Source organism: Babylonia areolata, chromosome 13 (genome assembly GCF_041734735.1).
Source record: "Babylonia areolata isolate BAREFJ2019XMU chromosome 13, ASM4173473v1, whole genome shotgun sequence".
NCBI classification, from domain to species: domain Eukaryota; kingdom Metazoa; phylum Mollusca; class Gastropoda; order Neogastropoda; family Buccinidae; genus Babylonia; species Babylonia areolata.
The window spans coordinates 30,057,114-30,070,824 of record NC_134888.1 but is presented as its reverse complement, the minus strand read 5'-3'; the positions used below and the strand labels follow the sequence as shown (position 1 = coordinate 30,070,824).

The window sequence follows — 13,711 nt, the reverse complement described above, 5'->3', positions numbered from 1 at the left end:
CAATAACAATGAAGTGAAGTGACAATAACAATGAACATTGAAGTGACGACAACAATGAAGTGACAATAACAATGAACATTGAAGTGCCAACAACAATGAAGTGACAATAATAATGAACATTGAAGTGACAATAACAATGCACAGTGAAGTGACAATAACAATGAACAGTTAAGTGACAATAACAATGAACTGTGAAGTGACAATATCAATGACCACGAACAGTGGAGTGAAATGACATTGATATTATCACTTCACTCCACTGTGTGTGCGTGTGTGTTTGTGCTTGCGCGCGTGTTTGTGTGTGTTAGTGTGTGTTAGTGTGTGTGTGTGTGTGCGTGTGTGTGTGTGTGTGTGTGTGTGTGTGTGTGTGTGTGTGTGTGTACGCGTGCGTGCATATGCTTTGATTTGGATATCACTGTATTTTTTTTCCTGAAGCTAATATGTGATATCTCATAAAATACTCTTGATTTGACTCGATACATATACGCAAAACACAGACACACACAGACGCACAGACACACAGACTGACACATACACACACACACACACACACACACACACACATTCACACACATGCACATAAATACATTCACACACACACACACACACACACACATGCATTCACACATATACACTCAAACACACACACACACACACACACGCACACACACACACACATAATCATTCACACACATACAATCACACACATACACAAACATGCATTCACACACAAGCACATACGTTCACACACACACACACACACACACACACACACACACACCCCTCCCAGAGTGCTTTCTTCATAGTTTATTTCCTTCATGTGACGTGGACCACAAAAAATGGAACGACTGCATCCTGGTTACAGCGTCTGCACTGAATGCACGTGAACAGGCAACACGGTAATTGACATCTACTGATAAAGGAACATTCTGGGACTGGTACAACAAGGATTTTATCACTTCCATGCTGAACTGAATGCACGTGAACAGGCAACACGGCAATTAACATCTACTGATAAACGAACATTCTGAGACTGGTATAAGGAGGCCTTTATCACTGCCATGATGTCAGTAGGTCTGTCATAGGTAGTGTGTAGAAGAAGAAGGAGAAGGAGGAGAAGAAGAATGACATAGTCTGCAAGGCTGAGGGGGTTACCGTGCAACAAAAAGAAGAATTACAAGAAGAAACAGATTAATCCAAAGAAGCACATGCTTTTTAAAATGAAATGTTCAAAAGAAAACTGAACATGTCCATAATGAGTATAATGAGTACACAAATTATCGATTTCTGGAATATATATATGCATGTCATATATATCATGACAATGGACAATGATGTTTTTACGTTGCTGAAGCAAATGAAAACATGGAACATCCTACATCTTGTTGAGCGCGGCATCACGATCTACAACAAAACACAAAACGGAGAAAACGCCAACGCGCAGAACAGATGAAACTGAATGTCATAGGGTAGTGCTCATTCTCAAAAGAGAACAGTTAGAATGTCAGCCGCAAGCAATTACCTTGTTCTTTTAAGGGTATAAAGACAGAACCATATCATATTGTGGGAAAGGCCAAGTTCTTCATTAAAATGTCTGACCGAGCATGTACACACACGAAAACGGAGTATGGCTGCCTACAAGGCTGGGTAAATACCCCATCCCCTCCACGCCCCCATCAAAAAAGAAAAAGAAAACAGAAAAAGGGTCATACACATAAAATGTTACATGCCCCCCACCCCCACCCCCCGCACCCCCCTCCCCTGTGTGTGTGTGTGTGTGTGTGTGTGTGTGTGTGTGTAGAACCTGACTGTTGACACAGGAAACGAATGATGAGCGCCAAATGGCAGCTGCCAATCGGCTCTACCCAGATAGGCAGCCTCTTGTGCAAAATAATGACTCCGCGTTTGTAAAGCACTTAGTTCTTGGTCTCCGACCGAGGACGGGTGCAGAATAAATATCCATATCATCATCAGCATCATGTTGGTGTAACCGTTGATTCATTTCGTCTTTTCTTCATTCTGTTGATCTCCATGCTCTTGTTCGTCCATGCGTTGTTTTGGGGTCGTTTCAAAGTGTATTGCAATAGTAAGTCTTTCCTGTTCATTGATTCGAACAATTTTTAAGCGAGTTAGATTCAGAAGAAAAAAAATCAAGAACTTTTGGTCCCACCTGTCTTGTACATCTACTTCCTGATGGAAAACAGACACCGCTTCACATCAGGACATCACGTCAACCATAGACTTGAAAAAAAAGGCAGAAATAAATGAATGCAGGTAATAACTTTTCAGATATAGACCCCCCTCCCCCATACCCCCCACAAAAAACTACAACAACAACAACACATGAACTGGCATTTTGCATCTCAGACCATTTCCCTTAAAACTTTTATGATGTTTTTTTTTTTCCGCAATGAATATATGAATAGATGAAGGAATAAATTAATGAATAAATACATATTATTGGAGCCCTTGGCAGTGATCATTGTGGACTGTACTGGAGCTGACCTGCTGACTAACCAGTGTCTGACAGCTGTCAAGGGGAAGATGCCGCCTGAATACACACAGATATCACAGTCAGTCTGCTTATAGTTTCACAGACAGATAGCAATTGAGCATCTCTTCAAATACTCTCCCCATAGACTCTCTCTCTCTTTCTCTCTCTCCATATAGATCTATGTATATGTGAGAACAGAGAAAAAAGAGCGAATAAAAGAAGCCAGCAGAGAAAATCAGGAAGTGACGTGACCAGTGCAGGCTGGGTTCACAGGACAATCCACAGAGATAAACTGGGAACAGCAAAACAAAGAAAATGGCCAGAAAAAAAAAACATGGGGCACGGCCTTGGGCACAGCACGCTGTAACCAGAGTGCAAGGGTTCCCTTTCCCATCTTCATCAATCACAGCAAAGCTCACACGTGCTCTGTGTCACATGCTCTGTGTCCGTCACTTCACACGTGCTCTGTGTTACTTCACACGTGGTCTGTGTCACGTGCTCTCTGTCCGTCACTTCACACGTGCTCTGTGTCACTTCACACGTGCTCTGTGTCCGTCACTTCACTAGAAGCGCTGACCATCTGTCGCTTGCCCACAAGCCCACTGGCCAGTTCGTCGAAAGGTCGCTTTCCAACCAGGCCGCTGGCCAATTCGTCGAACTGTCGTTTTCCAACTAAGCCACTGGCCAGTTCGTCGAACTGTCGTTTTCCAACCAGGCCACTGGCCAGTTCGTCGAACTGTCGTTTTCCAACCAGGCCACTGGCCAATTCGTCGAATTGTCGTTTTCCAACCAGGCCACTGGCCAATTCGTCGAATTGTCGTTTTCCAACCAGGCCACTGGCCAATTCGTCGAACTGTCGTTTTCCAACCAGGCCACTGGCCAATTCGTCGAACTGTCGTTTCCCAACGAGACCGCTGGCAATGGAATCAAAAGGCCTCTTGCCGATTGGTCCACTGGCGATTTCATGAAACCGTTTCCCAATCAAGCCACTGGCAATATCATCAAAAGGACGTTTGCCGACAAGTCCACTAGCAATATCATCAAAAGGACGTTTGCCGACAAGTCCACTGGCAATATCATCAAAAGGACGTTTGCCGACAAGTCCACTAGCAATATCATCAAAAGGACGTTTGCCGACAAGTCCACTGGCAATATCATCAAAAGGACGTTTACCGACAAGTCCACTGGCAATATCATCAAAAGGACGCTTCCCTCTACCGTTTATACTGTCCTCATTAGAGCTCTGGCCAGTCAGTCCGCGAGACATTTCATGGAAACGCTTGCCCACTATCCCACTGGCGATGTCATCGAAAGGCCGTTTTCCAATCAGCCCCCTGGCGATGTCATGGACTCTCTTGCCGATCAGACCGCTGGCCACCTCTCCAAACGGCGCCCGTTTCCCTGTGCTGCCACGGGCTGCGGGTCCATGCATGGAGCGCTTTCCGACCAACCCGCTAGCCAGCTCTCCGAAAGGCCGTTTCTGGGAGAAGCGGTAGTAGGCAGGTGTGTAGCGCCACGCCCTCTTGTCCCCCACGCCGCCGGCCTGCTCGTCAAACGATCGCTTTTCTCTGTTCCCCGCTGTCGGCCCTGTCGCTGCCGCCTTGCTGGAGTCTTCTGGCATGCCTCTGGCCGCCGCTTCTGACAGGCTGACACATACAGACAGTGTGCAGAGTGTACATCAGTGAAGAGATCAACAAATACCCAGTTGTTTACATCAGTGAAGTGATTAGCAAAATTAATGTCCAGTTGTCTACATCGGTGAGGTGATTAGCAAAATTAATGTCCAGTTGTTTATATAGATGAAGTGATTGGCATATGTCCAGTTGTTTGTTTTTGTGTTGTGTTGTTGTGAACTGTGTCTGCGTTGTTGTGCTCTGCATGTTTGTTCACTAACAGTGTTATTCTACGTGACAGCGTCCAGTTACATCTGAAGAATAAATCGATCAATCATTCAATCAATAAACCAATTAATCAACCCCATTTCTGTTTTTTTATGTTTGTGTATCTATCCTTTCAATTGTTATCTGAAACAGATACAAAGCGACAGAGAAAGACAGAGAGTGAGAGCAAGAGAGAGAAAGGGAGAGAGAGAGAGAGAGAGAGAAGGAGAGAGAGAGAGAGGGGTGGGTGGGTGGGTGGGGGTGGGGGGCAAGGATGGACTGAGAGACAGCAAACAAAGGAAAAATGCCGTTAACAACAGTCAGTCCTGTGACAGACTATTCATTGACACAACACGTAAATGCCATTAACACCATTCGGTCTTGTGACACACTATTCATTGACAAAACACGACGCGATCACAATTACAAACCATGCAAGTCTTGTTTCTCGATTATACGGGAGCATGTAACGTCATGATGAACCCCCACCTGGTCATGGAGGGGGGTGCAGCAGAGGAGACTCCTGTAATTCTGCACTTTGAATAGATGGTTGAGGACAGGGTCGGCCATTGTTGTTGGCATTTTGCAGACTGGCCTTTATCAAAGAACGACAAACACTGTTCTCCAGACGGACATGACGTCACAGAACGACAAAAACTGTTCTCCTCACGGACATGACGTCACAGAACGACACACACTGTTCTCCACATGGACATGACGTCACAGAACGACACACACTGTTCTCCACACGGACATGACGTCACAGAACGACACACACTGTTCTCCACACGGACATGACGTCACAGAACGACACACACTGTTCTCCACATGGACATGACGTCACAGAACGACACACTGTTCTCCACACGGACATGACGTCACAGAACGACACATATTGTTCTCCACACAGACATGACGTCACAGAACGACACACACTGTTCTCCACACGGACATGACGTAACAGAACGACACACACTGTTCTCCACACGGACATGACGTCACAGAACGACACACACTGTTCTCACACTGTTTTCCACACGGACATGGCGTGACAGAACGACACACACTGTTCTCCACACGGACAGGTGTCCCAGTCAGCGGCAGGCGGAGGTGGAAATCCTTCAACACAGCTGAGGGAGACGTCCTCTTGTCCCTTCATGTCAGATCACGTAACTCAGGGAAGGAGGGAGGGAGGAAGAGAGAGAGAGAGAGAGAGAGAGAGAGAGAGAGAGAGAGAGAGAGAGAGAACCACCACCACCACCAACAACAACAACATGGATCCACTGACCTGATGAGAAGGGTACATGTTCCCAGGAGGAGGCAGAGCGTCAGCTGTGTCATTGTGGTCACTCTGTCGTCAGGCTGTGGTCACTCTTTGGTCAGGCTGTGGTGGTCAATCTGTGATCACTCTTTCATCAGGCTGTGGTCACTCTGTGGTCTGGCTGTAAACGCTGAAACACACGGCAACACACCACGATCACATGTGGGCATCTTCCTCAACAGATGACTGGCAACGGCGCAGAGGGAACCGTTCATATTGACAAACTTTTATCATGATGGTCCAGGTGATGATGACGATGATAATGATGATGTTCGCCAAAGAGATGATGATTTTATACATGATGACACAGAAGGTGTGAACGGATTCTGCTGACCTGGTGTGGAAGTGTGAAAGTGTCCTGACCTGGTGTGGAAGTGTGGAAGTGTCCTGACCTGGTGTGGAAGTGTCCTGACCTGGTGTGGAAGTGTGGAAGTGTCCTGACCTGGTGTGGAAGTGTCCTGAACTGGTGTAGGAGTGTGGAACTGTCCTGACCTGGTGTGGAATTGTCCTGACCTGGTGTGGAATTGTAGAAGTGTCCTGACATGGTGTGGAAGTGTGGAAATGTCCTGACCTGGAATGGAGTGTCCTAACCTGGTGTGGAAGTGTCCTGATCTGGTGTGGAAGTGTGGAAGTGTCCTGACCTGGTGTGGAAGTGTCCTGATCTGGTGTGGAAGTGTCCTGACCTGGTGTGGAAGTGTGGAAATGTCCTGATCTGGAATGGAGTGCCCTAACCTGGTGTGGAAGTATCCTGATCTGGTGTGGAAGTGTGGAAGTGTCCTGACCTGGTGTGGAAGTGTGGAAATGTCCTGACCTGGAATGGAGTGTCCTAACCTGGTGTGGAAGTGTCCTGATCTGGTATGGAAGTGTGGAAGTGTCCTGACCTGGTGTGGAAGTGTCCTGACATGGTGTGGAAGTGTGGAAGTGTTCTGACCTGGTGTTGAAGTGTGGAAATGTCCTGACCTGGAATGGAGTGTCCTAACCTGGTGTGGAAGTGTCCTGAACTGGTGTGGAAGTGTGGAATTGTCCTGACCTGGTGTGGAATTGTCCTGACCTGGTGTGGAAGTGTGGAAGTGTCCTGACCTTGTGTGGAGTGTCCTGATCTGGTGTGAAGTGTGGAAGTGTCCTGACCTGGTGTGGAAATATCCTGACCTGGTGTGGAAGTTTCCCGACCTGGTGTGGAAGTGTGGGAGTGTCCTGACCATGTGTGGAAGTGTAGAAGTGTCCTGGCATGGTGTGGAAGTGTCCTGACCTGGTGTGGAAGTTTCCCGACCTGGTGTGGAAGTTTCCCGACCTGGTGTGGAAGTGTGGAAGTGTCCTGATCCTGTGTGAAAGTGTCCTGACCTGGTGTAGAAGTGTCCTGACATTGTGTGGAAGAATGGAAGTGTGGACTTGGTCCTGACCTGGTCTGGAAGTGTGGAAGTGTCCTGACCTGGTGTGGAAGTGTGGAAGTGTCCTGACCTGGTGTGGAAGTGTGGAAGTGTCCTGACCTGGTGTGAAAGTGTCCTGACCTGTGTGGAGGCCGTGGGTACAGGTTGTTGTCATGGTGACCAGAATTTGTGTCCCGTACAAGATGGTGGGAGGGAGGGCAAAAAGGGAGGCCACTGCGTGTTGGTGACGCTGAATACCCTTCAGTTTCCATGGTAACCATGATTAAAAGGAGATGATTCCATGTGCTCTAACAAGAAAGGGTCATGATAAAGTTCTCTTCAGTTGACATCACGTGGCTAGGTCAGGGTTTATCTTTCACTGCACAATACACATGTGTGTTGTGGAGCTATGGGGTATTCATGGTTTATCTGTCACTGCACAATACACATGTGTGTTGTGTAGCTATGGGGTATTCGTGGTTAACTGCCACTGCACAATACACATGTATGTTGTGTAGCTATGGGGTATTCGTGATTAACTGCCACTGCACAATCCACATGTGTGCTGTGTAGATTGGGTATTCGTGGTTAACTGCCACTGCACAATCCACATGTGTGTTGTGTAGCTATGGGTATTCATGGTTTATCTGCCACTGCACAATACACATGTGTGTTGTGTAGCTATGTGTATTCACACAACAAGCACTTCGGATAAAACGTGTCTTTGAGACATGTCCACATAAACCAAAGTCAGATCCACACGAGGTGTGAAGATATCTGTATCTGGATACCAGTTTGGAAAATGCAGTTTTGAAATATTCTATGACGTTAGACACGAAAAGAATGAACATGCTAATTGAATCAGTGTAGTTATGGAAGTACAATAAAACAGACAACCATGAACACACACATACACACACAAGCACGCACTGACACACACACACACACACACACACACACACACACACACACACTTACACATACATTAGCGCGTACACACACTATCTTTGAAGACAACACCGTTGAAAGATCTAGCGAAGCCCAGACTGTCTTGGCCACACACACTATCTTTGAAGACAACACCGTTGAAAGATCAAGCGAAGCACAGACTGTCTTGGCCACACGCACTATCTTTGCGGAAGGTCGACAGTTCATGTGCACAGATCATTTTCTGTGGAAGGCAAGTGTGAGAAACAAGGTCGTCCACCGGTTGTTGTATTTGACTCGTGGATAATGAATAAAGAAATACTGTTGCTTTTGCGATAATGTGTGCATGTGTATCTCAAATGTCTACAGGCCGGAGGTCGGAGAGTTAGATTCTTTGAGTCCTTGTGTGCGTGCGTGCGCGCGCGTGTGTGTGTGTGTGTGTGTGGTCCCAGTTCTCCCACAATACTGGGTAAAAGTCAGCCATGGATAAAATAAACAAAACAAACGTCAACCAAAGGCTGGGTCTACACCCCACCCCCCATACCCCCCACCCCCCGTCGACCTCCCTCCCCCCCCATTACTGCCCAGTCGTCAGTCCGCTCAATTCTTGGACACGGCGGCTGGCGGGACTGGGGATTTTACCACCACCACCCCTCCACACACACACGGCAAGGTGGCTTATTTCGATTCTAACATATCTGTGCGTGTTGTTTGGAACTCATATGATTTCCTTTCTGTCCCCTACCAGTCTTCACCCTCATCTTATTCCACAGTTCAGAAAGTAAGTACCAACCGATATCTAACCACGAGCAGTAATCCGCAGTTCAGAAAGTAAGTACCAACAAATATCTAACCACGAGCAGTATTCCACAGTTCAGAAAGTAAGTACCAACCGATATCTAACCACGAGCAGTAATCCGCAGTTCAGAAAGTAAGTACCAACAAATATCTAGACTCGAGCAGTATTCCACAGTTCAGAAAGTAAGTACCAACCAATATCTAACTATGGGCAGCACTCCACAGTTCAGAAAGTAAGTACCAACCAATATCTAACCATGAGCAGTATTTCACAGTTCAGAAAGTAAGTACCAACCAATATCTAACTATGGGCAGCATTCCACAGTTCAGAAAGTAAGTACCAACATATATCTAGCTGTAAACGGCAGGTAGTGAAAAGTGAGAGAAACTGCATTTCACTTCTTTGGTGGACCACTGTTCTCTCCGTTCTTTTCAATTATATATCACACGAAAATGAAGAAGGTACAGATGACCTTTGCTTCTTGACGTCTCCCTCTATTCCAGAGGACCTGTATTGCCGGCATTTGCACACCCGCACACTAAAATCCTCCACGTGAACTGTACACATGTCAATCCTCATTACCAGTGCAGTGCATTTTCCCTGCAGGGCGACACGCATGATTTATATCGTCCATTGTGTATTGATCAGAATGTCGATGAAATGAGCTGGGAGTGAGGACAGAGAGGTCATCAGTAATGACATGTCCCGCTTACTATCCCGTCATTCCGTGAGGGCATTGATCTCTGACGTTGATCTCTGTCTGTCATCTCTGTCCTTCCTTTTGTTCTGACGTTGATTTCTGTCATCTTTGTCCTTCCTTCTCTTCTGACGTTGATCTCTGTCATATCTGTCTTCCTTCTGTTCTGACGTTGATCTCTGTTTGTCATCTCTGTCCTTCCTTCTGTTCTGACGTTGATCTCTGTCTGTCATATCTGTCCTTCCTTCTGTTCTGACGTTGATCTCTGTCTGTCATCTCTGTCCTTCCTTCTGTTCTGACGTTGATCTCTGTCTGTCATCTCTGTCCTTCCTTCTCTTCTGACGTTGATCTCTGTCATATCTGTCTTCCTTCTGTTCTGACGTTGATCTCTGTTTGTCATCTCTGTCCTTCCTTCTGTTCTGACGTTGATCTCTGTCTGTCATATCTGTCCTTCCTACTGTTCTGACGTTGATCTCTGTCAAATCTGTCTTCCTTCTCTTCTGACGTTGATCTCTGTCTGTCATATCTGTCCTTCCTACTGTTCTGACGTTGATCTCTGTCTGTCAAATCTGTCTTCCTTCTCTTCTGACGTTGATCTCTGTCTGTCATATCTGTCCTTCCTACTGTTCTGACGTTGATCTCTGTCTGTCATATCTGTCCTTCCTACTGTTCTGACGTTGATCTCTGTCTGTCAAATCTGTCTTCCTTCTCTTCTGACGTTGATCTCTGTCTGTCATATCTGTCCTTCCTACTGTTCTGACGTTGATCTCTGTCTGTCAAATCTGTCTTCCTTCTCTTCTGACGTTGATCTCTGTCTGTCATATCTGTCCTTCCTACTGTTCTGACGTTGATCTCTGTCTGTCATATCTGTCCTTCCTTCTGTACTGACGTTGATCTCTGTTTGTCATATCTGTTCTTCCTTCTGTTCTGACGTTGATCTCTGTTTGTCATATCTGTTCTTCCTGCTGTTCTGACGTTGATCTCTGTTTGTCATATCTGTCTTCCTTCTGTTCTGACGTTGATCTCTGTCTGTCATCTCTGTCCTTCCTTCTGTTCTGACGTTGATCTCTGTCTGTCATATCTGTCTTTCCTTCTGTTCTGACGTTGATGTCTGTCTGTCATCTCTGTCCTTCCTTCTGTTCTGACGTTGATCTCTGTTTGTCATATCTGTTCTTCCTTCTGTTCTGACGTTGATCTCTGTTTGTCATATCTGTCCTTCCTTCTGTTCTGACGTTGATCTCTGTCTGTCATATCTGTCCTTCCTACTGTTCTGACGTTGATCTCTGGTTTGAAACGGTCTGTGGAGACGTGGAAATGCTTTGAAAGGTTTGGGTACGCGTTTGCGGAGACGTGGAAAGGATTGTGGAAGGTTTTGTGGACACATTGAAAGGTTTGTAGAAACATGGGTAGGATTGTGGAAGGTTTTGTGGACACTTAGAAAAGGTTTGTGAAGACGTGGAAATGTTTGTGGAGACGTGGAAAGGTTTCGAAAGGTTTGTGGAGATGTGGAAAGGATTGTGGAGACGTGGAAAGGTTTGTGGAGACGTGGAAAGGATTGTGGAGATGTGAGATGCTTTGGAAATGTTTGTGGAGACGTGGAAAGCTTTGAAAAGGTTTGTGGAGACGTGAAAAGGATTGGAAAGGTTTGTGAAGACCTGGAAAGTTTTGTGGAGGCGTGGAAAGTTTGGAAGTATTTGTGGAGACGTGGAAAGGTTTGTGGAGACGTGAAAATGTTGAGACAAGGTGAGAAGAAGGTTTATGGAGACGTGGAAATGTTTGTGGAGACGTGGACTGTTTTGTGGAGACGTGGAAAGGTTTGTGGAGACGTGGAAAGGTTTGTGGAGACGTGGAAAGGTTTGTGGAGACGTGGAAAGGTTTGTGGAGACGTGGAAAGGTTTGTGGAGACGTGGCGCCGAAACGACGACGGAAAGGGGGAGACAGGCGTCACGAGGACCGACAGAGAGATGGACTGCAGGGGAGACAGCGAGGCTGTGGACAAAGCCATACAGCTTCCAGTGTGTTGGCACACGGAGCGTGCCCCTGCATAGCTGCCTGGGGATGACGTCAAAGTGCCTCCTGTCTCAGAGTCCTCATAAAAAAAAACTATAAAAAAAACTGGCATCATTGCTGTCCCACGATAAAGTATGGGAGCGCTTGTGTCCGGCCAGCTGCACAAAGTAGTTTTAGATCAGCACCCATTCCTTCGCTCTGGCATGATGATCACTGTGTCCACATCCATCCCGCACACTAACGCGCCGGCTGTGTTGGAGAGAGAGAGAGAGAGAGAGAGAGGGGGGGGTAGTCTGCCCATTCTTGCTCGCAGTCCCACGCTTTCTCGTACCTTGAGAGAAAGCGCGTGGCGCGCGCGCCCTTGAGCTTTCTCTCACCCCCACGGTCTCTCTCACTTTACGAGATATTGCGAGAAAGCGACGTCATTCCTTTTCACACTTTCTCGCAATGTGTGAGAAAGCGTGGTAAGCTCTCCGTTCTTTCCAGTAAGATCATTTTCTTTGTCATCAGTGTTGGTTTCTTGTCTTTTTCCAACACAAATCTTAGAGGAAAATGAGAGAGAGAAACAGAAAAGAGAAAGAGGGAGACGACGACAACGACGATCATGATGCTGATAGTGACGTTAGTGAAGACATACGATCGTTTTGAGAATTTCATGCCTTCTTTCGTGTGTGTGTGTGTGTGTGTGTGTGTGTGTGTGTGTGTGTGTGTGTGTGTGTGTGTGTGTGTGTGTGCGTGCGTGTGTGTGTGTGTGTGTGTGTGTGTGTGTGTGTGTGCGCGCGCGTGTGTGCGTGTGTGTGTGTGTGTGTGTGTGTGTGTGTGTGCGTGCGCGCGTGTGTGTGTGTGTGTGCGCGCGTGCGTGTGGTATATGTGCGTGTGTGCTTGTGTGCACGCGCGCGCGTTTGTGTATGTTCCCCCTTTTTTTTTTTTAATTGATTTGTTTTCTTTCTTCGATTCTTTTTTTCTTTTCTATAAAAAAAAAATTATTATTTATTTTTTTATATAATATTTTCATTGTTTGAGCGTTTCCTGTGAAATGGAGAAGCTAAATTCAGTGAGATGCTGAATGCGGATGAATGCTTAGACAAGCAGGTGCACATATGACTAAGTGATGAATGCTTACACAAACAGGTACACATGTGACTAAGTGATGAATGCTTACACAAAGAGATGCACCATATGACTAAGTGATGAATGCTTACACAATGAGGTGCACCATATGACTAAGTGATGAATGCTTACACAATGAGGTGCACAGAATTATGACCAAGTCTGGAATGTAGGAACTTTCTAAATGTGTGTGACAGAAACGTTTGCATCACAACAACAACAAAAAAATGTTATTTTCCCCCGTGTTCACGCTCCATATGCGAGAGTATAGCACTGTGAAACCTTTCTCAGTCACATTTATGCAGAAAGTTGTTTTATTTCGGTGTCCAAACAACCGTGGGGACAGATCTGGTCAAATCTTGGTATAATTTATTTCTGAGTCATAACTGTCTGGCGTGGCGACTGTCCAAAGTGATGAGTTGTGTGTTGCGATGATGGTGTGATGGCTGTCCAGACAGTTATGAGTTGTGTGTAACGATGATGGTGTGATGACTGTCCAGACAGTTATGAGTTGTGTGTTGCGATGATGGTGTGATGACTGTCCAGACAGTTATGAGTTGTGTGTTGCGATGATGGTGTGATGACTCTCCAGACAGTTATGAGTTGTGTGTTGCGATGATGGTGTGATGGCTGTCCAGACAGTGATGAGTTGTGTGTTGCGATGATGGTGTGATGTCTATCCAGACAGTTATGAGTTGTGTGTAAAGATGATGGTGTGATGGCTGTCCAGACAGTTATGAGTTGTGTGTAAAGATGATGGTGTGATGACTGTCCAGACAGTTATGAGTTGTGTGTAAGGATGATGGTCTGATGACTGTCCAGACAGTTATGAGTTGTGTGTAAAGATGATGTTCTGATGACTGTCCAGACAGTTATGAGTTGTGTGTAAAGATGATGGTGTGATGACTGTCCAGACAGTTATGAGTTGTGTGTAAAGATGATGATGTGATGGCTGTCCAGACAGTTATGAGTTGTGTGTAAAGATGATGGTGTGATGGCTGTCCAGACAGTTATGAGTTGTGTGTAAAGATGATGGTGTGATGACTGTCCAGACAGTTATGAGTTGTGTGTAAAGATGATGGTGTGATGACTGTCCAGACAGTTAT

General features: G+C 46.1%; 1 protein-coding gene across 2 annotated transcripts in view; it reads right to left on the bottom strand.

Moving 5' to 3' along the window:
* Positions 1–794: 794 nt before the first annotated feature.
* Positions 795–13,711, bottom strand: part of LOC143289196 (uncharacterized) — a 47,979-nt gene continuing 35,062 nt past the window's right edge. For both annotated transcript variants that reach the window (XM_076598134.1, XM_076598133.1), the window contains exons 2-3: positions 5,663–5,825; positions 795–4,140 (exon numbers count right to left, since the gene is read on the bottom strand). In XM_076598134.1, coding sequence (XP_076454249.1) covers positions 3,030–4,140; positions 5,663–5,715 — 1,164 coding nt within the window. In that variant the 5' untranslated portion in view covers positions 5,716–5,825 and the 3' untranslated portion in view covers positions 795–3,029. The remainder of the gene's footprint in view (positions 4,141–5,662; positions 5,826–13,711) is intronic.